Source organism: Hirundo rustica, chromosome 20 (assembly GCF_015227805.2).
Source record: "Hirundo rustica isolate bHirRus1 chromosome 20, bHirRus1.pri.v3, whole genome shotgun sequence".
Taxonomy (NCBI): domain Eukaryota; kingdom Metazoa; phylum Chordata; class Aves; order Passeriformes; family Hirundinidae; genus Hirundo; species Hirundo rustica.
The window spans coordinates 2,429,393-2,455,197 of NC_053469.1; the positions used below are offsets into that span (position 1 = coordinate 2,429,393).

A 25,805-nucleotide genomic window follows, 5' to 3' on the forward strand; every position below is an offset into this window, starting at 1 on the left:
GCTCCTGCCGACGGCAGCACCGGGACTTTCGCCCGCTCCTGGGGGCGGCCGGGGAGCCCCCAGCGAGCCCCCGGGCCCGAGGCGCCCACCCCGGGGTGCCAAACCACCCTCGGGTCCTGCGGGGCCGGGGCCGGGTCAGCGCTGTCCCCTGGGATGGTTCATCCGGCCGGGGACAGGCTCCAGTCTGCGGGACAGCTCAGCCCTGTGCGGCCGGGAAATGCGGGGACACCCTTTGGGGACCAGGATTGGGATCCCCAAATAAAGTGCCCAGGAGCGCCAGGCGGGAGTTGGGGTCCAGGTCCTGCCCGAGTGTGACGGGTACCGGGCTGCTGTGACAGCGGGTGCCACCAGCACGGGCACCTGGCCCTCGCCAGGGCCATGAGCATCTTCTGGGGGCAGCTGATGACACACACGGTCCCTTTCCAGCTCGGTTTTTAAGTGGATCTTTAGTCTGAGCCTCTAAGGAAGAGCTTTAAGCGAACCCACGTGTGGTGGTGCCGGTTCCCCTGGGCACGGGGCAGGGGTGGGGCAGCCGTGGCTGGGCAGGAGGAGGGCAGGGGCCGTGTCCACTCAGGACAGAGGGCAGGGACAATGACCACTCAGGACAGAGGGCAGGGGCTGGGCCCCACTCAGGACCATCAGTGGCACCTGCCAGCCCCGTGGTCTCTCACCCTGTGACATCCAGGACCTTGTGCTGACCTCCCCCTGCCCACCCTCCTGTCCCTCCTGCTCAGGGTGCAGCAGGCACCAGACCTGCTCCTGGCCTTCCTCACTCGGGCTTCTGCCATTAATAAAAACCAACCCACTCAAATATTTACTTCTTCCTGGTTTATTTTCTTTTCCCTTGTTCAGATTCCTTAGCAGCTCCTGAGAAGTCTGGGCTTAAAAAAACCACTTCTGGATCTGGTTTATCATGGACATGTTCGTGAGCTGTCCTGACAACAGAGTTCAGCTCAAAACAATTTGCAAACACAGGTAAAGAGCCCAAACACATCCACTTTGCCCAAATATCTGCAGTTTATTTTAAACAAGCACATTAATTTACAATTTAGTACAAAACAGTCACTTTTCCTTCCATGAGAGGAATGAGACAGTAAAAACCCAACCCAACCGGAACACACTTGGAAATGTCAAGTTACTGACTTCAAATAAATAGAACATTTAAATTACTGAAACGGTATCGTCACTATTTTCAACACCTCATGTGCAGCATCACACCTGGGACCTTCGTTCCCATCCAGTTCTGTGCAGGAAGGGCAGGATGGATGCACTGCTGGAAACAGAAAATTAGGAGCTCTCACAAATTACTTCATCAGGTTTCTTAAGCACTTGCAGACTTTTGTCTCTCCTGGCACATTCCACTCCTTTTATTTCAATATTTCCTATTTGAAAACATCCCGAGAGCAAAGAAAACTCCAGGGATTACAAAGGGCCAAGTGATTGCCCCCAGCACAGCACAATTCCCACAGGGAAGTGGGATTGCAGGAATCTCTGTGGACACAACACCACACAAAGAAACCCTCCAAGATCCAGGAGGTGCGGCTTGGAGGCAATTTTTAAACCAGAAACACTTTGCTGGCAGCATCACCCATCCCCCAGCACAGACTGTATCGTTACAGAGACAGAAAATGGTAAAATTTGTCATTAGAAAGACAGAAAATAAACCCAAGCAAACCAAGATTTACTCAAACTCAAGAAAACCTTCCCAGATGAGGACATTGAAGTGAAAGCCTTGGCTGGTTCACTGGCAAGAGCTGGAGCACCAACATAGACAAGCAACATCCTAATTCCATTAATTTCATACTTTTATACTCTGAAGAGACAAAAACAAAACCGCAGAAGTTCGAGTATTGATTCAGTTTGTTGTGTTTGCAGCAGAGTCACAGCAATGTGTAGCAAAACCCCCAAACTTTATTCCAGACCCACATTTGATGTTTTTTAATGGCAAAAATCATCCCTACAAACCTCCAAGACCTTTTGCTTTCATGAAAATGAGCAGAAGGAGTCAAAGCTTATGAAAATGGGTCTATATATTTGTCAGAATTCTGAACAACAGCCCTAACGACTGAATTCCAATGGAGGACGTGCAATACTGACAGCAGGAATTAACTGCCCCAATTTTCCAGATCCAACATTGCTGCGCTGGGTTAGGTTTTCCCGGTGTTTGGATTTTCTTTTAAAGCTAAGTGTCCCTCGCTGGGGGGCTGAGAACTCCTGCCCACAGCAGGTCACCCCAAAGTTACCCGATTTTCAAATCTCAGTGCGGAATCTCCAGGTTTTCCTGCGCATGAGCCTCGCCCTGGGACCTCTCACTGCATTCCAGCCCAAACCACAGGGCCCTGCTGGGCCTGGATCACTGCTCACAGGGTGTTTGAATATCCAAGCCCAGCTGCCCTAAGGATGGGAGTCAGAAATTCCTACAGAGGAAAAGACCCAGGATGGCTCCTTGTGCCAGAACTCTGGAATTCTGAGGGTCCTCAACAAGCACAGCCCCTCTGCAGGAATGTCGGACTAACAGAGTCATGGGAACTGAGATTTCTTCCTCTGACACGTTCACAGCAACCCCAGAAAATTGTTCCTCTATGTGAGTCTTATTTTGATAAACTTAAACTACAAGGGACAGTGAATCTTTGCAGCTCAATTTTGTTATTCCTATTGGATGCTGCAGAGACACTTCAGAAACTCTCAATTTCGTGATCAGGCAATATTTGATTGTGAAAAAATAACCCTGTGGAGTTTTTGGCGCTTTTTTTTGTGGCCAGGCTTCAAACTTTCTATGCTGGGGCTTCAGAGGGAAATCAGACGAGGACACACCAATGGGATAAATTCAGGGAATTGGCCAGGGACTCCTCATTCCTTCTCGTGTAACAGAGGAGCCAGCAAACATTCAATTAAATTAGAAGTTGCAAATGTAGAATTGATAGGAAAAGCCTTTTTATGTAACATAATTAATCTGGAGAACTCACTGCCATGAGAAAACATTGAGGCCAAAACCTATTAGGATTAACTAAAGATTAGGTAATGGATAACTAGAACATGCTCAATTACATCGGATAGGATTATAAACTTCACTATCCAGGATGTGAATTATCCCCCCCAGCCAGGACCACAGCAACCCCTACTCCCAAGGATGATTTTGTAATGTTTTCGTGGTTTCTCCTCACTGCTGCTCCAAGGACCCCACACTGACCTGCAGAGGGAACTGCCACATCCCAGAACAGGGGCAGCTCTGGGCCTCACCCATTAGGGAGCTGGAAACACCAAGAAAAGCGTTAATTGCTCTCTTGTGATGAAGAAATTCAAGAGAAGAAACTCAATATTTGCAGATCTTCCAATCTGCTCCGCCATGGCAACACAAATCTTGCTGTCCTTCACTAAAAACATTGTTTTCCTTTCCTAGAGTTCATCAGGATTGGTTTCCACCTGGATAACACCATCATTAGTAAGCATTTAGAATCAGGCTGCTAATTGTGCCCCAAAACTCTCATCCTAGTGATGACACACACATATCCTGGGCTGGAATGCACCAGAGAATGGATGAATGATTTGGACATGGAAAGCTTCCTACTTTAAAAATGTAAATAATATTTCAGAAAGTCACAGAGGTTTAGAATTGATTTAATCAGAAGAGAACTCCTGTTTTCTGAAAAAAAAAATCAGAATTCCTGCTTCTCCCAGTGAAGCAGCCAAGGTACCATTCAGAGGAACCGTTCAGCACTCGGGGAAGGTGAAATCAGCTCTGGCTGAATTAAAAAAAAAAAAAACAGAAAAGAAAAATAACACCTGACTTGAAAATACACAAAACAATATCCAATTTCCTTCTCCAGCAGGCACAGTGGATTGCATAATGCAATGTTTACTCTGAAAATGAGTAAAGGATGTTGGTGGGAAGTCATGGAAAAATCTTAACTGCCAAACGCAACGCTCCCGTGCGAGGACACTGACGTGGCCTCGGGCAAAGCCTGGGGATCTCAAGGCCGGCTCCACCTGCTCAGCTGAACACCTGGGAAATGCCTGGGGAAGAAAGGGCTCTGAAAACAAGGAATACTGCATATAAAATCCCTGATCATAAATATTAAAGCCGTGTCTGGGACCGAACAGCCACGTACAGCGAGAACTCCTACACCGAGGAACGGTGATACTTCACTTTCCAGCGCTTGGATCTCATCCGGAAAAAAAAGTACATGATCATTAAAAACAAGGATGATGCCACATAGAGGATGACACACAGACTCATGTCTAGGTTGGAAAATCCAATCCCTAGGAAGGACACAGCCTGCCTGGTCCCTTTGAGGTTGACGGATGCAGCTGCATTTTTGCCGCTACCTTGGACAGCTCCAGGATTTCCCTCCGGTTTCTCTAACGCCTTGGAGCCTGGATTTACCGGGTTTTCCTTATCCTGGAGCTTATTTTCTCCATTTCCCCCCGAGTTCTTTGGCAGGTTTTTGTCTTTCCCCTCCCTCGTGTCTCCCTGCTCGCTGTCACTGGGGTCAGTCTGGCTCTCGGTGTATTTATAGAGAATATTTTCACTGCCGTAGTGGGACTTCAGGAATTGTAGGACTTGGTCTTTATTCCAGCTGTGCAGTCCTTTGATTTCTTCGTGACATGCAGGACAAATGTCTGGAGTTGGCCACTGAACTTTGGGGAATTTTGGATCTTCAGTCAAATCACCTGATTGGGAGGAGAAAAATGTAAACAGAAAAAAGTCAGGAGGAATGAAGAGCGAAAGCTGCAGCATCTATCACTGCCCAGGGAGCATTTTCCACTTTCAGTGAGGTTGGCATAAAAAGCCACAGCGCAATAATTGAATTAAACAAAGACAATCACAAATTTGGAAGTTCTCTCACCAATTCTGACCCAAAACATCACAAAATACAAACACTAAATCACAGTTATTTCCCTTTTCTCACAGTAAAAGCTGCAGCATTTCAATCCCAACCCCAAATCCTGCGATTGCTGCTTTTAGAAGGCAGGAACACACAACTGCCTGGGCCCTGCAGGGTTAACCTGAATTATGGTGCAAAACAAACTGCTCTTTTCACTCCTTAATCCCTGTTCTCTGCCTGGTTTGCAGGAGCAGCTCCAAGGCCAGACACTCGGATATTTCCATGTTTCTGTGCTGTGAACCCTCCCATCCCAAGCTTGCTTTTCCACAGCTCTGCACTGTTACCAGAACAAACCGCTTGCAGCATTTTAAAAGCCATGTTCACATTTAAGATGTAATTTTCAGCTAAAAACCAAGTCTTTAAGTAAGTAACATTGTCTTGAATTAGATCTAATTTTAACATTTCAGATGCTCACAGCTCTGGCCACGTTTCTGAGCTGAACGCTGCAGCTGGTCTCACACTTTGCTCTAAACCCAATATTTTAAGATATGAATACAGATAATCTTTATTAACAAAAATCTCCACCTTGCAAAAAAATTATTAACCTGATTAATACTCTAGCACTTGAAATATTTTAGAAATAATAATTTCGCATTTTATTCTCATTTTATGATTTTTATTCTTTTTAGAAGAAGGAAACTTCCCCGCGAATTTGGGTAAAATAGGCATTAAAAAGACATTTAAAAATATTTGTCTCCTTGATATTTACGAGCAAGAGAGCAAATCTGCTTTTTTATTAATCCTGAAGATCATTCAGCAATCAATTTGTTTCAACAGAAAACGCAGAAACAAAATGAGTTACAGCAAGGTTACAAACAGAAAACCCCTCTGTACTTTGTGGTTTCCTGCCAAGGAGGGAAATGCAGTAAATCCTGCGCATTCCAAAGGCACAGGGAATAATTCAATAGGGCAGAGCCGTATCCAGCCACCTCCTGGCCCCCACCCCCAGGTGCTTTCATTGACCAAACATCATTTCTCACCACAAATACAGACGCAGCTTTTAAGGGTGAAAATACATCACTGCCCCACGGAGAAATTTTAGCAAACTGAAGAAGCGTAATTTAACATTATTATTTATTCCAGTGTGTTTATACTTCTTACTAAAAGGGTATTTTAGCTGGCTGCTGCATCACCTAAATCAATATCCATGTGAGTTTTCCAATACCTTAATGTTCTAAATAAGTGCATTGCTCCACCACTTAGCAACTCCAAGTCCACGGGAGTTGCCTGTTATAGGAACTCAAATTAGGGGATGTTTTTATTTAATATCTCACTATTTACTTCTTTTCTCCTCAAAGAAAGGAGGCAAACTGTTTGTACTCACAACAGCATTTAATTCTCCTTAAATCTTGGGAATGCAGCAGGAGCATAATATGAACACAATGTGGCATATTTAAATTGTAACTAATGCTGCATTACCCAGATCCATAACAGCAGACAGGGATTTAGTGCAAAGAGAAACCAATTTTCTTTAGTGCTTTAGTTACTTGATACCTCCAGAACAGAATGGATTAAACACAACCAGTATTTAAACAGCACTTTCAGTCTACCTGAAAACACAGGGAGCTGGAGGGCGCACAGATTTCCTCTATACAGTGATTTTATTTTATTCAGCTGCTGATCTGCCAAGAGTTGAGGTTCTTTTATCCTGAGGAAGCCTCTTGTTCAATTGCCATCATTTCCCAAAACAAAACTAAGGCAGGGTTTAACCCCAAACTGGTACAGAAAGAAACGTAATTATTTTTTTACCCACTGCTAAGCAGCTGAATTGCTCCTTTGATTTGTGCTCCAGAAAGAGCCTCACCCAAGCAACAGGTGAAATCTCAAAGAAACCAGCCCTGAGAAGGATGTTTTTTATTCTCCACCAGCTCTGTCTCAGGAGTTTCTCTCCCCTCACCTGCCAGCCTGTTGTTCACCACGTTGTGCTTCTCCCAGAGCCACAGAACAGCCTGGTCCGAGCTGCTCACGGAATCCATGGATTCTTTGGCCATCTCCTCAAAGTGCTGAGCACAAGCCTTGCACCCAAAGAAGTGCTGGATGTATCTCCTCATCACCTGCAGCACAATCTGGGGGTTGTCCTCAAGACCTACAAGACAAGGGACTGGCACAGCTCCAACAGCAGGAAAGTGAAGCGGGGGAGGAGGAAAGGGAAAGTTGCTCCATAAAAGCGACACCTGACCTGAAATGAATCACTTTTGGAGTTTCAAGTGGCTGTTTATGCCAATTCATACAACACATTCTGTACAATTGTGCCCAAAGTTACCCTGAACACCTCAATCAAATAAGAGTCAAGTGGTCTCTGCAGAGGAATTTCTCCTTTGAGAGTATCTTAAAATTTGAGGGGAACACCACATTTAGCTAATGAAAACCTTATTATTTTTACCAGAGAACATTGTGAAACGCTTAAAATGTGCAAAACTCACACTTCCTGTATGTCACAACTCCTGTGGTGTTAGAGATTTTCTCCAGGCTCTTTGCCCAATAACTAAATGAATGTTTATATTCTGCATTCACCTCTCTATTCATGCCCAGGCACTGAAGTTACGGTGACTTTGCTACGGAAAAATCAAGAGTGAAACCCCTCTGGTGAGTCCTGCACAAGGTGCCTGTGAGGGCTGCTCCACAACTCTGAGGAATTAGAGAGCACCACAATCTCATTAGAGTTATTAATTCCACGGCTTTTTTGGCAGGCTCTGAATGCACAGAGCAGCTGCTGAGCAACACTTTGGAGAATAAATCAGGAATTCCTCCTAAAATAAACACAAACACGTGGTTCTCTCTATAACAGCCACACTCTCACACTAAAGATAATGCAAAAGAGTAATTAATTCAGCAGGAAGAAAAGGCCTGCACAGGTTGAGGACTTTGTGGCCTCTCCTGTGCCAGCAGTAGCTCCTTACATCTCTAAGTGCCTTGAAAACCTGATATAATTTGTTGAAATCCTAATGGTTTCATCTCTGTCTCACAGAATTCCTGATTCATGCTTAATTGAGCCAGTAAATTATGTCAAAATGTATTTAAAAATGTCCTGTGTGTTACCACGAGCACACACTTGTCAAATTAAACACATTTTATGGTGCAGATTGATCAAATTACAGACTCCTGCTGCTGAACACCACGAGTAATTTACTATTGCTTTGTTTTCTTGGGGGGAAAAAAAAATCAACAAAACCTGCTCAAGCTATCAGGGCAGTCATCTGCTGTAGATATGGGAAATACATAACACTGTCATCAACATCTTTATTTAGCAACAACAACGGGATTTTCTTAAAACACAGCAGCAAAAAGAAGTCTTTAAAGTCCCAAAGAAATCCTAAAAAACAAATGATTTCTCCTCAGCCAGTCAATATCTGTGATTGAACAGATATTTATAAATAAGAGCTAAGAGATTAAAGCAGATTAAATTACTGCACTAAAATAAAGGCTGGGAAATTATTTTGGAAGTTGAAACGAATTTCAGGCAGAACAGTTTTACCATTTATACCGAAATAATGTATTTAGGACAAAAAATCCAACAACGAACACAAGCAGCAAATTATCTCTTTGTGGAGAAACAAGAGATTCATACGCAAATTTAATTTCATCTGTTCTCCTGTGCAATGGTACACCCTGGAAAATTCATTTTGTGGGGAAATCTGTCAAATTCAGCAATAGATTTAAAAGTGCCTGATAATTTATTATAAAATCCACAAGCCTGTCTTATTCACACCAATACATCCTGTTACCTAAAACCACATTTGTAATTAGTGTGCTCAGGAAATGATTTCTACAGTGATTTTACACAGCCTTGGTGTGAGCAGCTCTGTCCCGAGTTCCTTTGGATCTCTCCTGCTACTCCCACTGCAGGTTCAGATTTCCCCCTTCAGCATGAAAATGTATCAAATAAAACCCAATAAAATCATTTTATCGAGAAAGCCACGGGGAGTTCACCCAGAGCGCCAGGTCCTCGAGCAGAGGGGACGATCAAGAAAAATACATCTGCTTCAGAAAGAAAACAATTGCAAAATGGCTCATTTTGTTTGTTTTTCTTTTATCAGCCCCCGAGATGAATCTTCTATTAACATCTGCCATGTATCATTGTGTAATCCTCCTTTTCTCTTTCCTCCCAAACTACTGCAATTCAGGGTAACCCTAATCTTTAAAGTGGACAAGAACCATAAAACCCTACCTGTGGTGGCAAGGATTAGGGAGTACATCATGCTTTTTAGTAGATGGGATTTAAACAAGCAATAAGGAGAGGAAAACCTCCCAAGACATAATCCCACAGTCTCAGACTGACCCAATTCTTTCACCATAAGAAGTGATCATCAAATATCTGGCCCGATTTACAGCCAGGGTTAACTGTGCCAAAGAGTCCTCAGGTTCTGCAATGTGTTTTTAACTTCAGGCTCACGCTTGAAACACAAAATTTGAGGTGCAGTTTTGCGGGGTTCAATATTAAGGTTGTTTTTTTTTTTTTTTTAGATTTAATCAGAACACTTAGGGACTAAAATGGGGAAATTTAAGTTATGCAGGGTCCTGCTGAACAGCTCAAAATCATCCAGCACAAACCCCTCAAGCTGGCTGGGCAGTGAATGCGCTAAATTGAAGAAATTCAATCTATTGCACCATGAGCAACAAACAAAACAAAGAGAGCAACAAAAATCAACAGCAGAGTGATTTGCCATCAAAAAATGCCTGTTCTGCAGGAGAATTATTCAGATTTGAAGGGTTTTCACTCTGACTGCAAATAATGCTGGACAAACATATGGATCTATAATGTGAAACAATAAAATCCTTTTTAACATACAATCAACAACTGGTAAATCGAAAATTTATGAGTTTTATGATGTCCACGCAGAATTCTCATATTCCTTGGAACAGACATTTAAAAGGCTTTAAATGAAAACTAAACAGAACTGTAACCAAACAAAGCACTGTTCTAGCAAGAATAATAACAAAATTTTAGCATTAGTGATTCTATTTTCATTGGGGGAGGAAATCAGATTTTATAACCGGCATGTTTTTTAAACAGGAATCATCACCAGAATATTAACACTCAGCTTCACAAGATGCTGCAAGTCTAAAAATGAGCAATTTTACAGAGTGCTGGCAAAGTAGTAAATCACTGCAGGGATTAATGACAGGTACATTCAGCTGAAGAAAAAAACCCCAACCAAACAGTCCAAACATTCGGTATTTAAGAAATAAAATTACAGAAGGATCAGCTAATGGCTGTATATTTTTTATAGCTACTGAACTGTATGGTTAAACCTCATTTTCCTCAAATTTCATTCCCAGGTAACCTGAAGCATTTTCATCTCTTTTCAGGGAGCTCAAAATTTCTTTGTTTGAATTTTTATTTTTTCTTTTTCTGCTTTATTACTTTCAGCTTTAGGGCCACACACTTCATGTAGCCCATTTTCAAACCTTCCTGCTGCAGCCAAGCTCTGACCCCTGCTGGTGCAGCCCTGCAGCCACTCTCCTCCACAAACGGATTCCTTGTGGATTTACAAACCAAAAAAAGAAAAACTGGCTGCTCACCTGTGTTTATCAAAGCTTTTGGTCTCAGGGCAGCCTGAACAGTGAGGGTATGGAACAGCTTCCAGAGGGAGCAGCTGTAGCCCCTCAGCTCTGGTCTGCTGCCCTGGCAGCCAACCCACTGGATTTTCCTGGGGAGAAATATCCCAGAAATCTGCAAAAAAACGAGATGTATTTAAGGTATGTGCTGCTGTGAGGTCTAAAAGTACCACTGAGTGTGGCAGCACAGTTGATCCCACAGGGAATTGAGGTGATGCAGGGTAAAGAATAATAAATTACTTTCTGTACTTGTTGTTAATGAATTCGTGCTCCAGGCAAACAAAAAAATCCTCGTGTCTCAGATACTCTGAAACATCATCATAAAACTCATCCCTTTTGGGCAAGATACAAATTGTTCAGTCATTGATATCAAACCTACTCAAATCAGTCTGACAGAACACACAGAGTAGTTTAACCTGTGGTGATTTTTTTTTTTTTTTAAGAACACAAAACACAAAAATATTCCTGTACACTGACAGAGCTCCAGCTTCGCTGGGCACATTCAAAACTCCCTATTATTCCACAAGGTGTACATGATTTACAGTGCAAAGCCTTAACTGGCTGTAAAATTCAGTATTATTTAGAACAAACCCACTCCTTATTCACTGCACTTGAAATCCAGTGCAAGGTTTTCTTTTCTGAGACTACTCTCTCCATCCTAAAAGACATAGGAGGTTTCCAAATTTCAGACAGAAAGAGGGAAGAAATTGTTAAGTTCTGTGCAAAAACAACCCTATCACAGGGCTTTGCCAAAGTGGGATGGGATTCCAGCAGGGAAATTAGAGAGCATTTGGGGAAACTCTTCAGGAATAATGCACATTTCAGTGGGTAAATTTCCCATCACTTAAACTCTGACCTTCAAGAGAATCCTGCTGATAGCAGGCACAGCAAAGCCAGAAGTCTCCTCTGGGAATCTTGCATCCCTGGGGATGACTTTAGGGAACAAGTATTGCTCGCTCATTATAAAACCCAGCCAGGACTGCGTGTTTCAATTCTCTCATTTCAATTTCTTCGTGGGGATGTGGGTTGTTATTTTTTTCTGCTAATGATTTCACTTTATTTTCATTTTAACCTTCTTATAACTCCATTATGGCTGGGGGGAGCAGCAGTAAGTGATGTCTTAGATGGATATGGAATCTTATCCTTTCCTAATGCCCTGTTTTACGCTGGAACTGGGAACAGCTTACCCGCATTTTGTTGTTGACCAGATCCAGGATAGCATCGTAAGGGATTTTGTCTAATGGAAGGCTCACCAGCCACTCCTGCAAGGTCTCTAACAACTTCACCACAGGCTGACGGCCAGGAAAAAGCTGAGAAAAATAATAATAATAAAAAAAAGCAATGAAGAAAACATTCTCAAGCACAAATCTCATTAGCAGTGAGACGCTTTTGGCTTTATCCAGATGTTTTTGCCGTCTGTAAAATGCTTCTTTTTGTTTTCTGATGAGCAAATTAATTACTTGTTCTGCTTTCAGTAAAAAGCCATCTCACACCAGCTTTTGCTCACAAAATTCAACAGGTTTTTTTGTGCAAAATGTTAAAAATGAAGCAGGCAGGAATGCTACAGAACAACTTGACATTATCTAGGATTACACATTGAGATAATTCAGTTCAGAATGTTGCTCAAAACAGAGTAAAACACCTCAGTGAAACAGAGAGGCTGAAATCCTTCTCATTTTTGGAAGATCAACCACAAAAAAATAGCTCTTTATAGTCAGATTTCTGTAAGTTTAGGAGCTGTTATCCAGAAGAACATTTTCCTTTTCACGTGTAACAGTGATTTCCAAAGCGATCTGGAATCAGGGACGTCCTCAACTCAGAACTTACAGGAACCCCAGCCTGGCAGATGAGTGTGAGGAACTGTAAACCAGGGGCCAGGCCATTATTTTACAGCAGAAATGGTATTTTGCTTTAATGAGGGTTGGAATTATTACAGAATTAAATCAAGTATCTGCCGTTCCTTAGGACCCTTCCAGAGGGAGCAAGATTTCAGTCACAACAATTCCCTAAGGAGGGAACCAGAGACCTCTGTGCCTTTGGATTGACCATCACTATAAACAGGAGAAGAATGTTGAACATTTCTCAACAGAAACACCTGGAAATACGAATGAGAGCAGCGAGGGAAGTGTTACATGACAAAAAATTGCAAATAAAGGACAGCAACCCCTGGTGGGACAGGGCAGGTGGAGATGAGCAGGCACCTGACAGAGAACATTCCCCATTTATCACCGACAGCAGGGAATCCGATGGCATCAGCTGGCCAGGAGCCATAGGGAAGAACTGAGGAGGTTTCGGGGATAATATGATGGAAAGATTACCACCACACTTTCTTAAAGAAATGAGGCCAGCCGGAGATTTCTGACCTCTGATGGCTGCAGGGGGGAGCTGGCTGGGGAAGGAACTGTCTCTGTCTGATTTTCAGATAAACCCAGATATTTGGAAATGGTTCATACAGGCCTTGTTATTCCCTTGAGAGTTATTGATTCACTTTTTAAAAATAAAACATAGTGTTAGCTACACAGTGAGTAAAAATAGATGTATTGGTCATTTCAGGAAGCTGGCATTATAAAGCAAAATTATTTTAATTTTTTTTCAAGTCATATCATATTATATTACATATATTTTCTTTTCATGCAAATGTAACACGTAAACATTTTTAATCTTTAAATACTTAATTATATTCAATAGCTCAGTTATTTTTAAATACCTATTTAATTAAAATCAGTACCTCAGTTATATTCAAAATTCAGACAGAAGCTACCAACGTCTGTAAATAGAACAACATTTGCCAAGTTTGCATTAATGAAATCCAAAAGTCAAGAACAAAAAACAAAGGTTGGTTTAATCCCACTGAGTTACAATAGCTACTTATCCTGAAAATCTGATAAATGGACTATATTTACCCTGTTCGTTCAATATGTTGCAGACTACTTAAGCTTTATTTAATTTTGAGCCCCCTAAGGTGAAATTAAATTGCATTTTAACCCTGTAAGTATGTCAGAACAGCAAACAACGCCTCAAAAATAGCCTTTAAAGAAACCCACCAAACTCTTTTTTAAGCCACCGAGGACGCAGACAACTTAAACACCGCGCAAGACATTTTGAGAGACTTACGTCCCATGATAAATTTCCTGGTGGGAGTCGCTTTATCTTCACAAATAATCAAAGGCCAGAAGCGCCTACCTTGGCAGAGACGGTGACAAAGTCCTTGAAGGTTTTTAGCTCGGCTCCCTCGAGCGCCCTGTGCGTGGCCAGCTCCACCCGGAGCAGGAAATGCAATCCCGACTCAAGGTCGGCCATGTAGAGCCTGGACCTGGAACACACATCAATCCCGGGATGCTCTGGCAGCCTCCTGCCACTCCTTTCCTCACCACTCACAGAGGTAAAATTGATGAGAGGAGGGGGCATTAAAGCCCCCCCAGGGATTGCAGAGTCCTGCCCAGCAGGGACTGCTCGGTCTGAGGCAGAGTTTGGGCATCTGAGGCACAACCACACAGGAGAAAGTTCTTTTTATGTCTGAGTGAGCTTTCTGCCTCCCAGCCAGCTTTACCTTGTAATGAAATTACAGCCCTGGGGTAGGGAAATTACAGCTTCTCTGCTGGGCTGACCACAAACAGGATCAGGACATGCTCTGAACAACAGGGCAGGGGTGCAAACAAGACTGAAAACGTCGGTGTTGGAAAGGACTGAATTAGAAATCCTCTCCCAAACGCAGCAGTTTTACGGCAGCTCCTTCCCCTCCGAGTTAAAACACAGCAGCTCTTAAGGCAAGGGTTCTGACAGGTACAAGTAAACCATATAAAGCAAAAGAAACATTTTCCAAGTTCCTTCTCACAACCAAATATCTTCATAACTAAACCCGCTTTACAAAGTACAAATGCATCAGGCACACAGCCCCAGCTTTCAGCGCTTTTCAGGCAGTGTGAGACAGAGCAATGCAACTGAACAAACAGAATGTCACAGTTAACACTTCTTGTAAGACTTCAGCAGCACTACTGTTGCTAAAAAAGAGAATTAAAAAACAATCACTGAAAAAAAAAAAAGGCTGCTTCCACCTCCTAAATAACATGCAGGAAAGAACACATTAAAAGACAGAATCATCTATAATCATATATACTACATCTATAATTTGATTTAAGCCACAGACTCATTCTGAATTTATCTCCTTAATTAATAAAGTACTCACTTAAATTATAATAAACCAGCAAAATTCTGCTTCAAGTTTCTTAAATAGAGACATCCACAGGAATGCAGGAGGTTCTCCAAAAGGATCTCATTTAGAAGACACTTGGAGTAGAGATTCGTGTCAACAAGATTTTGCCTTGCTGGAAAGCAGCTCAATTTATCTAAGTTGGTTTGCTAACAGAATGTTCCATATAAAGTATTTTATAATAGCCACTGAAAGAAGATGGCACTAACAGTGTCTATGAAAGGAAAATAAGTATTACATTAAAGCACTCAGTCCCACATCTTTTCCATCTAAAGATGCTCAGGGATTATCTCTCTGCAAAGGCTTTGCATCCTTCTCTCAAAGAGGGAAAGAGGGAGAAGATAAACCTCAGAGGATTTGGGGTGATAAACATCTTTTACAGTGACTTTAGTATTTTCTATTACACTTGCATTTGACAAGCCCTTTTCAGTGGGCACTGTTTCAGTATTGCACACACAGAGAATTTCCTACAGAAATGTTACAGCTTTTATTTTTTCAGGTAGTGGGTGGTAAGTCCTTGGTATTTTCAAGGCAACTGAATGTTTCACAACCCTTTTGGTAAAAACGTCCCTTCCAGAGCAGTGCAGACATTCCTTGCTAAAACCAAAATACCTCAGTAATTTCAGCTGTGGATTGTTTGAAAAGCTGCTCACAACTGAACTGAGTGAAATGAAGTAAAATATGGAACCGCTCTAGGATTTTATAATAAATTACAGCACAGCTTCCCACGTGGCAGGAAAAAGCTGCAGGCAATTTTTAATAACCAAAGTTCTTAAAATCAAGGGCATCACTTACTTATCAAACTCTTTCCACACCTTGATTTCTGTGCTCTCCTCTTTGTTTTCTGGAGCAGGCAGCTGCAGTGGCAAAAGGAGTTTTTTCCTTACACCTGGCAGTGACTTTAAATATGAAGAAAAGAAAGACCGTAGAGGCTTCAAACTGCAAATGGACAAAGAGAGATCACTTTTAATCTCAGACTAAGTGAATGTCCAAAGCAAATAACTGTATTTCTAAAATAAGATATTCACTTTGGTTTATGTCTTACAGTCCTAGTGAAGCATGGCCTGTTTAGATACAAAGTGAAAAGAAATAATCTTCAATTTATGAATAACAAATGACTTGGATTAGGGGTGTGAAATTCTGTTCAAAATAAGAACAAACAATGATTATCCGAACGTCACTTCACATTACACAAGAAATGGGTTTTTTTAAGAACTTTGGTGCTTCATTTATTTTTTCCACTTTTATTCCAAAGCTTTTTTCCTTTCAGAAGTATCACAGTAATAAATTAAAGCTATAAATAGGCAAGAGTGGTAAGTAGAAGCAGTATTAGGTCTTTTATTGATAATATAGAGAACACAACTTCAGTCATTGCAGTGTATTGATGAGGTGTCAGGACATCAAAACCTGACATTTTTATAAGTTAAGTGAACCTCCCCATAACCCTCTGACAGACAATTACTTACTTGTTAATTAATCCATGGCTGCCATTGGGCTGTATCAGGTAGCACGAGGGGACTGAGGTGACCCCCATTTTCTCCAGGAAAGGTTTATCAAAATTCAAGGCTCTCCTCACCACGATGTTTTCATACTGGATCAAGTCTAAGATAACCTGGGCAATGAAAGGAAGCCATGAATTATAAACTGTTCAAGGAATATCCAAACTTGCAGGACAAGACACAGAAACAGGTGAAGTGCATCATCCTTTAAGGGCATCATTAAGCTGTTTGCAGGAAGGGCAGCTATGGCTGCTCTGTGCACACAAACAATTTCACTTAAAGGAGATTTACTCTTCTCTAGAAATTATTACTCCTATCTTCCTTTTTCTTGGTCTATTCTGGTCTTTTCCTCCTTCCTTCCATCAGTGATGACACATGGCCTCCTTTTCTTCAGCAGTATGGGAAGGTTTGTCCATTTTGCCTTGTGTTGTAAACATGAAAACAACGCTATTTTCTGTTTCACTAAACTATTCTACAAAGCTCAAAGACTACATAACACTAGCAAACATTTTTTACACTGAAAGCAGACTCCACTTTGTGTTAATCAAATGACTCTGTCTTCCCCTCTAAAGATATAATAAAAACAGAGTGTGATAAAAAGCTGAAGAACTTTATATCTTTCATATTTCTTCAGTAATGCCCACTTGCATCACCACAGCAGCTTCCAGAGAACAAATGCCTGGAAGCAGCCTGATCCCAAAGTGATTCCCACTTTTGGCAGCACAATCTCCTCCACTCATGACACTGGGCCATCTCAGCATCAAATCTAATTTAGAAACATTTTCCAGACACTGGATGTTTCCACACAGATGATACTTAGATAATTATGCAATTTTTTCCCTTCACTTATCCTAGATTTTAGCAGGAAAAGTAACAATTGTCTGAGCTAACAGCAAGCTCATTAGGTGGGGAAATGATGCCCAATTAAATATTTTATTGGGAAGCAAAACCTAAAGACTTCCACTTCCTCGGTGTTTCTGAACTGGGTAAATAATTTTATGCTACCATCCTAATTTCTCAAAATTTATACGTGAAGAAAGGGAACTGGAGAATTTAGATTATTACAAACAGCTGGCCAGAAGAATGAGTACTAAAAATGGTTCTCCAGTAGTAACAAAACAATAATGTAATCTGGCAATATCGTTGCTGTGATCTTTCAAATGATTGAAAGAAAGTTGTGCTGAGAATGAAACTGATAAATTAACCTCCCACTAAGGTAACAATGGAAGAAGTTAACGTGACATCACGTTCTTTTGCAAGCAAGTTCCTGTGTGTGAGTGAACACCACAGCCCTGTAAAACCCCTGGGTTTTCTGATCCCCCAAGCATGTGTGAGCTGCTCTAGTGCTGCAATCAGAGAGCTGCTGCTTGGCTAAACGAGCTCAGATCCAGCTGGTTTATGGTCACATCCTTCCACAGTCACTCTGCCCCTCACAAGTCCCACGTTACCTCTCGGCCCACGTAGGAGCTGTTGCTCTCAAACACAATGGCTGTGTAGTGGTGGCTGCTCTGGTCAAAAAGAGACGGGAGATCACTGGACCTTTGAAGAAAAGAAAAGCAATTTAGCACAGAATGCAATACACCCAATGTTACTCATGGGATTTCCTTTCACAATCTCATAGCAGAATTGGTAGTAAAAAAACCAAAAAAACAAACCTCATTTATTTTTTAATCTTCTACAGTTTATTTAATTAACTGAGTAAACAGAGGGCAGCTACATTTGAAAACAAGGAACTTACAACACTGGATCCAGCGGTGGGCAGGCAGGAGGTTTCACCTCCTGGGAATGGTTCTGGAGGAAGTCAATCATCATCTGACGAAGTGTTTGCAGCTCTCGATCTGCTCCTGCTGGAAACAGGTTCCAAAAAACCACAACCCTTCAGAAAACTGGGAAAAAATGACTCACATGAAAGTTTGCTGTGCATGTGGGTTTTCTCATGCTTTTCTGGGTCAGGTTTTTGCTTTAAATTCAGGCCTAAAACCCAGCATACAGTTTGGCTGAAGAAAAGGAAGGAAGGATTTAGTTGTAGGGTTTCATTTTAATGTTGCCGTGAGATCGCATTTAAAAGCTGTCATCCCACCCCAAAATGAATAAAACCTCAAGACTTTCCCAAATGTATCCAGCTGCCTGCCTTGCTGATTTTCTCTTCAAACAACGCTTGATTATTCTCAACATGAACATTTTTGCAGCAGTTGCTGTGGGCAACTTCAGCAGGATATTAACCACAAATTAAAATCTGCCAAGGTGCATCATTCCTACCAAACGGAGAGGCCACAAAACCATGAGGAGGAAATAACTGAAGTGAGAAAATATTTCATTTGCTTTAAAAGAAGCACGTTAAAAAGCAGAAAATACTTCAAATGCCCAAAAGGTAAAACTAAGGTTCTCTTGTACAGGAAGGGTTAATGGTGCAGGTGGTCTCTTCTCTGACCTCTGGCCTTTTAAATGTTCATCCACAAAAAGGAACAACATTACTTTTGTCCCAGACAAACCACCTCAAGCTGTGATCCTGTCAAACCCTGGGATAAGCCTATTTTCAGGGAGTCACCATCTGAATAGAGACTCCCTCAACTCAGGATGCCTGGGAAGTGGCTGAGGGATCAAAAGGCACCCGAGTCAGGACTGAGCAAATTGGATCTGATGAGGAGTGTGCTGAAAAAAAAAAGGAATTAAAAAAAAAAAAATAACAAGCCATTTATTAAAATTAAAAGCTCCATTTAAAAAAAAAAAAAAAAAAGAGGAATCTGATCCCTAAGTCTCTTGAAGAAATGTTTTGCCTGCCTAAAATTCTGATTAACACTTCACAGAGTACTTGAAATATCCTTAAAGAGCTATTTAGTGTCCACCCCATCCCTGTCCAAAGGAATTGACAGGCAAAGGGATTTTGCTTGTTGAGTGACACAGCCCTGGCTGACAGGAAAACTGCTCTGGGAATTCCTTACAGTAAAATGTTCTTACCTTGGTAATTTTCTCCAGTTGTGAACTGCTTTGTAAATGCTTTGAAGTACTGCATGGGAGAAAAGAAAAGTCACTGTATCAGACAAAAAGTCCAGTTTAGGAACAAAAATGGCTCTCAAGAGTTTTTACTTTTACAGCTCTAACTACAAAACATTTTTATTTATCTGGTCAGGAGACAGTTTTCCCTCTTAGCCTATGGGCTCCAAAAAGCTGCTTCTCACCTACCTGAGGGCAAGAGGAAAAATACCTGAATGCATAATTCAGTGGTGTGTATTGATCCTGTACTGCAAACATTAACCCAAACACAAATGAACTGATCACCAAATCAGTGCTACCAACTGTCTGTGTACTTGGAACGCTATTCACATTTTCCCAACTCCCTCCAGTGGTTAAACAGGAGAGCTAAAGGAGCTTGGCTGCCTTCTGCTACAAAAAATGAAATGGAAAAGACTGGGTGTTTAAAAAAGAGGATATCCTAATTTACACCTAAAACTTTGAAGAGTAAAAGAAAATTAAAATGTTGGTTTTACTATCAGAGTAAAAGATCACAAATCCTACACTGAAATGTCTCCTGTTCCCTCTCCTGCTATCACAAAGAATTTATTTAACCCTCTCCATCCACCACATTCTGCTCATACTTAATAATGTAATTAATACAGATTGACTGAGAAGGTAAAAATTGCAGTTAGATTTAAAAATTAACAATGGCAGATATTTTTGGCTAATGTGGCATCCTCTTTAAAGGGCAGTTTAAGCATTTTATTATGAAAAATATTATGAAATTAATTGCAAAAATAATGAAGGATCAATCAAGGGTAATTTTTTAATTGGTCATGCAATCAGCTGCTTTCATGAGGCAATTTCAATGTGTCCCCTTTACCTTCACACAACAAAACTAAAAACATCATTAATAATCCTGTAACATTTGAATTTGAAAAATATTTATACAAATGGTTATTATGTAATAAATTGATTGAAGCTTGGGGGTTTATACACGTTTTAACATGATACTTTACAGAATGACATCTTCTTTCAATAAGAATTTTTCTGATTCAGAATTGAATTACTGCTCAAATCAGCTCTTGCATTCAGCAAAAGCCCCTCAAATTATTCTTCTATCAACTCTGCAGTTTTCTCAGCAAAGCAAAGCAAAACCCCAGCTACAGAACAATGAGTTTCACAGTTTAATTACTATAAAACATGCATCATTTGCCTAAGGCAGGATGCTTGCCACTTACCCTTAAAGTTGGGTAATAGTGAATCCCATATTCTTTGCACGTCTCATAGTTCCCTTCTTCCCCACAGTCCAGCACTCCAACTCTAATTGCAGATTCCCAGTCTGCAAACAAAGATATCTTTCAATTTTCAGCAGGAGTGACCACGGATCCCAGCTGATGAATTACCTTGCTTCCCATGGAAACCAGCAACAGGACTCCGAGAGATTCCAGCGGCATAAAAATCCAGCCCTGGGTCGATTCTCATTTGCCATTCATTTCCATCCCCCAGTGTAATACAATCTACTGATTTTTAAAATAACTAAAACCTCCCTGTTTTTCTTGGCTGCATCAGTGTTTTCCATGCACCTAAACAAGAGGAATCCCAGCACACAATGCAGCAGTTCCAGGGATGAATCCAGGAAGATGAAATCAGGGCCAACCCAACACTTGCAAGGAACTGGACTGAATTCCTCAGCTTTTCCCATTAGCTGTGCTCACAAAATAGAGCATGCAGAATGTATGTAACTGAATAAAATTCATCCAACAGTTACTCATCCACACGGCTGTCAATTACAAACCCGTGAATTTGATGCACCTGGTGTAAGAGCTTTTTTAACAAGCTGCTTTTTCTCCAACTTACAATTTTCTGAGAGGCCTCAGAATTACACACAACCCTCAGCTCATGTAGTGTCTGCTGAAAGCTGTATTTATCTGGCAGTATTGTTCAGAAATACATTAGTTATACCCCAAAAATTACCTGAGTTTTAACCAGGGTGCTTCTGACTTTCCTTTATAGCAATAACCACAAGAGTTCAAGGATTTCCATAAATATGCTTATATAACTTCAACAAAAGCTTTCAACCAACTTACAGCTTTTTCCTTCTCTTTTTGCTGAGAATTTATCTTTTTTGAGCCAGGCTCTGCTGCAGCAAACACTTTAAGGAAGAACCACTCCAAGAGAATCCTTAGACAGCTGCTTTTTAAAGCAAAGTTAAATCCAACCAGGCGTGGGCAGAATTTGAAAGGTCCCCCACAATTCCCAATATAATTTCAAAAGCACTAAAATTAAACCTGCTTTTATGGCAAAGAGCATGAAAGCTTCATCAAGTTCAAGAGCTGATGGACAGTTCTGGTCTCTGAAATTTAGCTTGACCTTTACTTGTGTTTGGAGGAGGCCGGGGCAGCTGATGGAGAGGTTTGTGCTGAACATGCCAAGAGCTGAGCGGGCACCAGGAGAGCCCACAAACACTCCGGAGCAGATGGGCACCCATTCACAGCGGCACAAAGGACACAACAGCCCGTTTCATCAAATAAAATGCAAAATACAAAAGAAAAGTTTGGCTTCTGGTTATCTCCTTCATTCAACTTTCACCACTCCTCCTCCTTTTTCCACCTGTCTGGATCCTCCTCCGCTCCATGAATAGGAGCTCTCTGAACACAATGCAAATAACCCCGCACAAAAAAGCAACCCCACCCCAGCTAAACGCTCGGGTTAAAGAGCACCAGCTGGGATGTGCTGCTTAGCATTCCTGCTGCTGGAAACGGAGCTTTTCCTTTCCAAGGGATGCCAGAGTTGCTGGAGTGCAAAGCCGACACTCTGGAGTTACTGTGGCACTGTAGCCTGGGCTGGTTTTTTATGCTGATTAAATTTAAATTAGCATTAGTGGTTTTGAAATATTGACTCACAAAGGATGGGAAAGAGGCAGATGAGGGATGCATTAACCAACACAATCTCTGTTTATGCTAAACAAGCTCTAGTGAATGACAGGACTGTGTTGGACAAACTGGAATCCTGCAGGTGGATCAAACCTCCCACGTGAGAAATGCCAGAGCATCGACCTTGAATTACAAGGAATACACTTCCTTTTCATAAACCTGGGTGTTTTCCATCAGGAAGTTTCAGTCAGGGAGGCAAAAGGCTCATCACAGGCACCTCTCTCTCACAGCTACTTGAGAGTTGCCTATTTTGACACTTGGCTGCTTCCTGAACGATGAGGTGGTGACTGCAGACCCCCACCAAATGTGTTCAAAGAACAGTTTCTTGTAGGAAATCATTATTGCTGGATTTGAAACAAAACCTGCTAAATTTGGACAGTTACTCCAAATCCTGAGGAGTGAATTGATTCTGTGCATAATTCACAGGTTTTATACATGTCCTATGTGGCATTTCCCAGGGTTTGTTACTACACATAATTCAAGCCCATGGATATTTTGCTGGATAGACTTTTCCTACATTCCTTTTAGACAGAAAAAGGATAATTAACTCTAATGGCCACTTTGGCCGCTGCTGTAATAAAATGAAAAGTGTGATTAGTAAAGTAGCAGCACGGACTGAGCTTAAAGCCTGTTCTGAGAGGGAGTATCAAAACAAAAACAGAAATTACACAGAAGCAAACACTGATCCTATTTTTCAGGGGGACTATGTTCTGCTGTGAAATCTGCAATGGTAGTGTTGCCAAGATTTAACAAACGAGAAATGAAATAAAAATTAAGTCTGCTAGTACAGGCCTTTTTTGGACAAAGCTGTTGCACCAATTTAACTGGATTTTGCTTGGACACCAAATCAGCAAACCTAACCCCAGTGAACTAGGAGTTCTCTAATGTAAAATCTGCATCCTCAAGGATATCCTTTAATACCCTAGCAGATGAGTAAATATTTTTGAAAAAGAAATGTTGAGACAGATTAAGAGGGCAAAATGTTTTGGGTTTGGTTTCTTTGATGAAGCTACCAATGAAAAGTGTGATTGTTCTCAGCCTCCTAAAATCCATTCATCTAACTTGAAAATGGAAACACTTGGCTGACAAGTAACACCAGAAGCCAATAGCATTTGCTGGTTGTGCCAATGTCCACAAACATTCAAAATCCACTTTCTAAATGGAAAGTTTTCATAAAAACTCAATGGATTAAAGGAGAGAGAGGCCTTTAACTGATTGCAGTGATACAAGTGCATAACAGCATCTGCAGTTACCATGTCTGCAGATGAGAAAATATGTATTTGAAGAAGTCTTTACAAGTTACAAAGGTATCATACTGCTGTAATCCTGTGTAAATTCCTGTCTTATTTTGACCAAAGCTCTGGCCAGTTTGCTCTTCATGCTCTCCACTGCTGTCCTCAAAGACCTCCTTGTTACTTCAAAGAAGGAAAAGATCTCTCATTATTTTGGCCACAAGCAGATTAAAGCAGCAGAGAAATGTTACATAAACTTATGCAAATTAAACAGAAAAAAGTTACTGGTTTATAAACAAACCCCTCATGCAAGTAAGGAGCATCTGAAGCGCTCTGAAAACCATGACTGTTCTGTGTTTCTCTGCTTTTGAGTTTTTGCTCATCAATCACAATTCCTCAGTGTGTGATGAGTTCATCCGGACCTATTTTAGGGTAGGTTTTCATTTCCATATATCTAAATGTACACCGAATACTGCACCTACATTTCATGTGAGTTGTTAATGCTTTTCAGAGTGTCACAGAACAGCCAGAGCTCTTCAGTCCCTCTCAAAGTGAAAACATGAGTGCATTAAAACTGCTGTATTCATCCTGGAAACGTCTCCTGGGTGAAATGTGAAATTAAGAGTAGTTTAAAAGCCTTTTACACTGCTATATTAAGCATAACATTTCCTACAAATCTGATCTCAGGTTTCCTCCCCAGCAGAAGTACTGAACTTTAATCGATACCTCAGGGGCCTGTTTGTTTCCTTACATCTACAAATAGAGTAAAACACTTCAGCACCTGCCAAAAAACTGAGCAAGCTAAGAGACAGCAAAGCAGGTCCCTCAGCAAAAGATGTGGAGGCCACCATTACTTTTAAAGTCAGTAATTGATAAATCTGAAAACCTGGTTCTTACTTTGCTTGATTTTTATATTATTTTCTCGTGGTCCTTTTCCCCCTTCAAGCCTATCCACAGTACACTGAATTTGCAAGATACAAATCAAGTGTGTGCACGGCCTCTCCAATACCACAGTATTTGTTGTTAATCCTCTGAAACAAGCTGCTCTGTTTATAAAACATTCAGAAGATAAACATCGTGCCTTCAAGAGTTCAGTCTAAATCTCAGGCATACAGGGACACTTACATGCAAACCCACAGCTGGGCTGTGTGTGTGCAAGGTGATGTTTTGTCCCTGGATTCCTTCAAAACATTGAATTTGGAGGTGTGCTTCCACCATCCACCTCTTCCTCTGTCTCGTGTGCTATTTTGGCTGTGTGGAACCACCTGAGCAGGGGATGAAGGTGACGCTCACACACTGAAGCACAACCGGAGCAGGGGACGAAGGTGATGCTCACACACCAGGCACAACCGGAGCAGGGGACGAAGGTGATGCTCACACACCAAAGCACCACCAGAGCAGGGGACGAAGGTGATGCTCACACACCAGGCACAACCAGAGCAGGGGATGAAGGTGATGCTCACACACCAGGCACCACCAGAGCAGGAGACGAAGGTGACGCTCACACACCAGGCACCACCAGAGCAGGGGATGAAGGTGATGCTCACACACCAGGCACAACCAGAGCAGGGGATGAAGGTGATGCTCACACACCAGGCACCACCAGAGCAGGAGACGAAGGTGATGCTCACACACCAGGCACAACCGGAGCAGGGGACGAAGGTGACGCTCACACACCAGGCACCACCAGAGCAGGAGACGAAGGTGATGCTCACACACCAGGCACCACCAGAGCAGGGGACGAAGGTGATGCTCTCACACCACGCACCGCGGCTCACACAACCCCCGGCCACACGTGGCACGGCCCACAGCTGACTCAGTGCCCGAGGCCCCGCGGTCCCCCAGCCCAGCGCCCCTCGGGGCACCGCGAGGCACCGCCGCGGCCCTGCACCGGCTCCGGGCACCGCGGGAGGCCGCGAAGGGCCGGGGGACAGCGGCCGGGCCGGCGGGGCCGTCTGCGGTGACCCGTTCCGAGCCTCACCTTTGACGTCCCCCGCCAGCGCTCGCCAGGTGGGAGCGAAGGCGATGCAGTGGCCGCAGGACGAGCTGTAGAACTGCACCACCCAGGCGGCCGAGGAGTTGAGCAGCGCCGGCCGCACGGAGCCGGCCGTCAGCACGGTCAGCGGGTCGTGCCCGGGCCGGTAGAGCCGCGCCGTGGCGGCGGCCACCAGCAGCACCAGGAGCAGCGCCGGGAAGAGCGCCGGGAGCGGCACCGGGAACGGGAGCAGCGCCCGCCGGCCCCCGCCCGCCGCCGCCATGTTGGGACGCGCGGAGAGGGGCGGGGCGGGGCCGCGCCATAGCAACGCGCCGGCCATGGCGGCACGGCCTGAGGGCAGCGGCGGTGCCCCGAGGGGAGCGGGGGATGTCCCGGGTTCCTGCGAGGAGCCGGCGTCGTCCGTGTTCCTGAGGGGACTGTCCCCTGTCCTCTGACGGGATCGGGAGCCGTCCCGTGTCCCCTGAGGGGAGCGGGGATTGCCCGTGTCCCTGACGGGACTGTCCGTGTCCCTCAGGGAAGCGGGGACTCTCCG

General features: G+C 42.8%; 1 protein-coding gene across 1 annotated transcript; it reads right to left on the bottom strand.

Moving 5' to 3' along the window:
* Nucleotides 1-998: 998 nt before the first annotated feature.
* Nucleotides 999-25,535, bottom strand: QSOX2 (quiescin sulfhydryl oxidase 2). The gene is made up of 12 exons (XM_040083595.2): nucleotides 25,259-25,535; nucleotides 20,351-20,451; nucleotides 19,113-19,161; nucleotides 17,893-18,001; nucleotides 17,603-17,693; nucleotides 16,122-16,267; nucleotides 15,451-15,594; nucleotides 13,629-13,758; nucleotides 11,633-11,755; nucleotides 10,410-10,560; nucleotides 6,784-6,972; nucleotides 999-4,671 (listed from the first exon to the last, which is right to left on the bottom strand). The coding sequence occupies exons 1-12, from the start codon at nucleotides 25,533-25,535 to the stop codon at nucleotides 4,121-4,123; spliced, it is 2,061 nt and encodes a 686-aa protein (XP_039939529.1). The 3' UTR covers nucleotides 999-4,120.
* Between the last annotated feature and the right edge of the window lie 270 nt (nucleotides 25,536-25,805).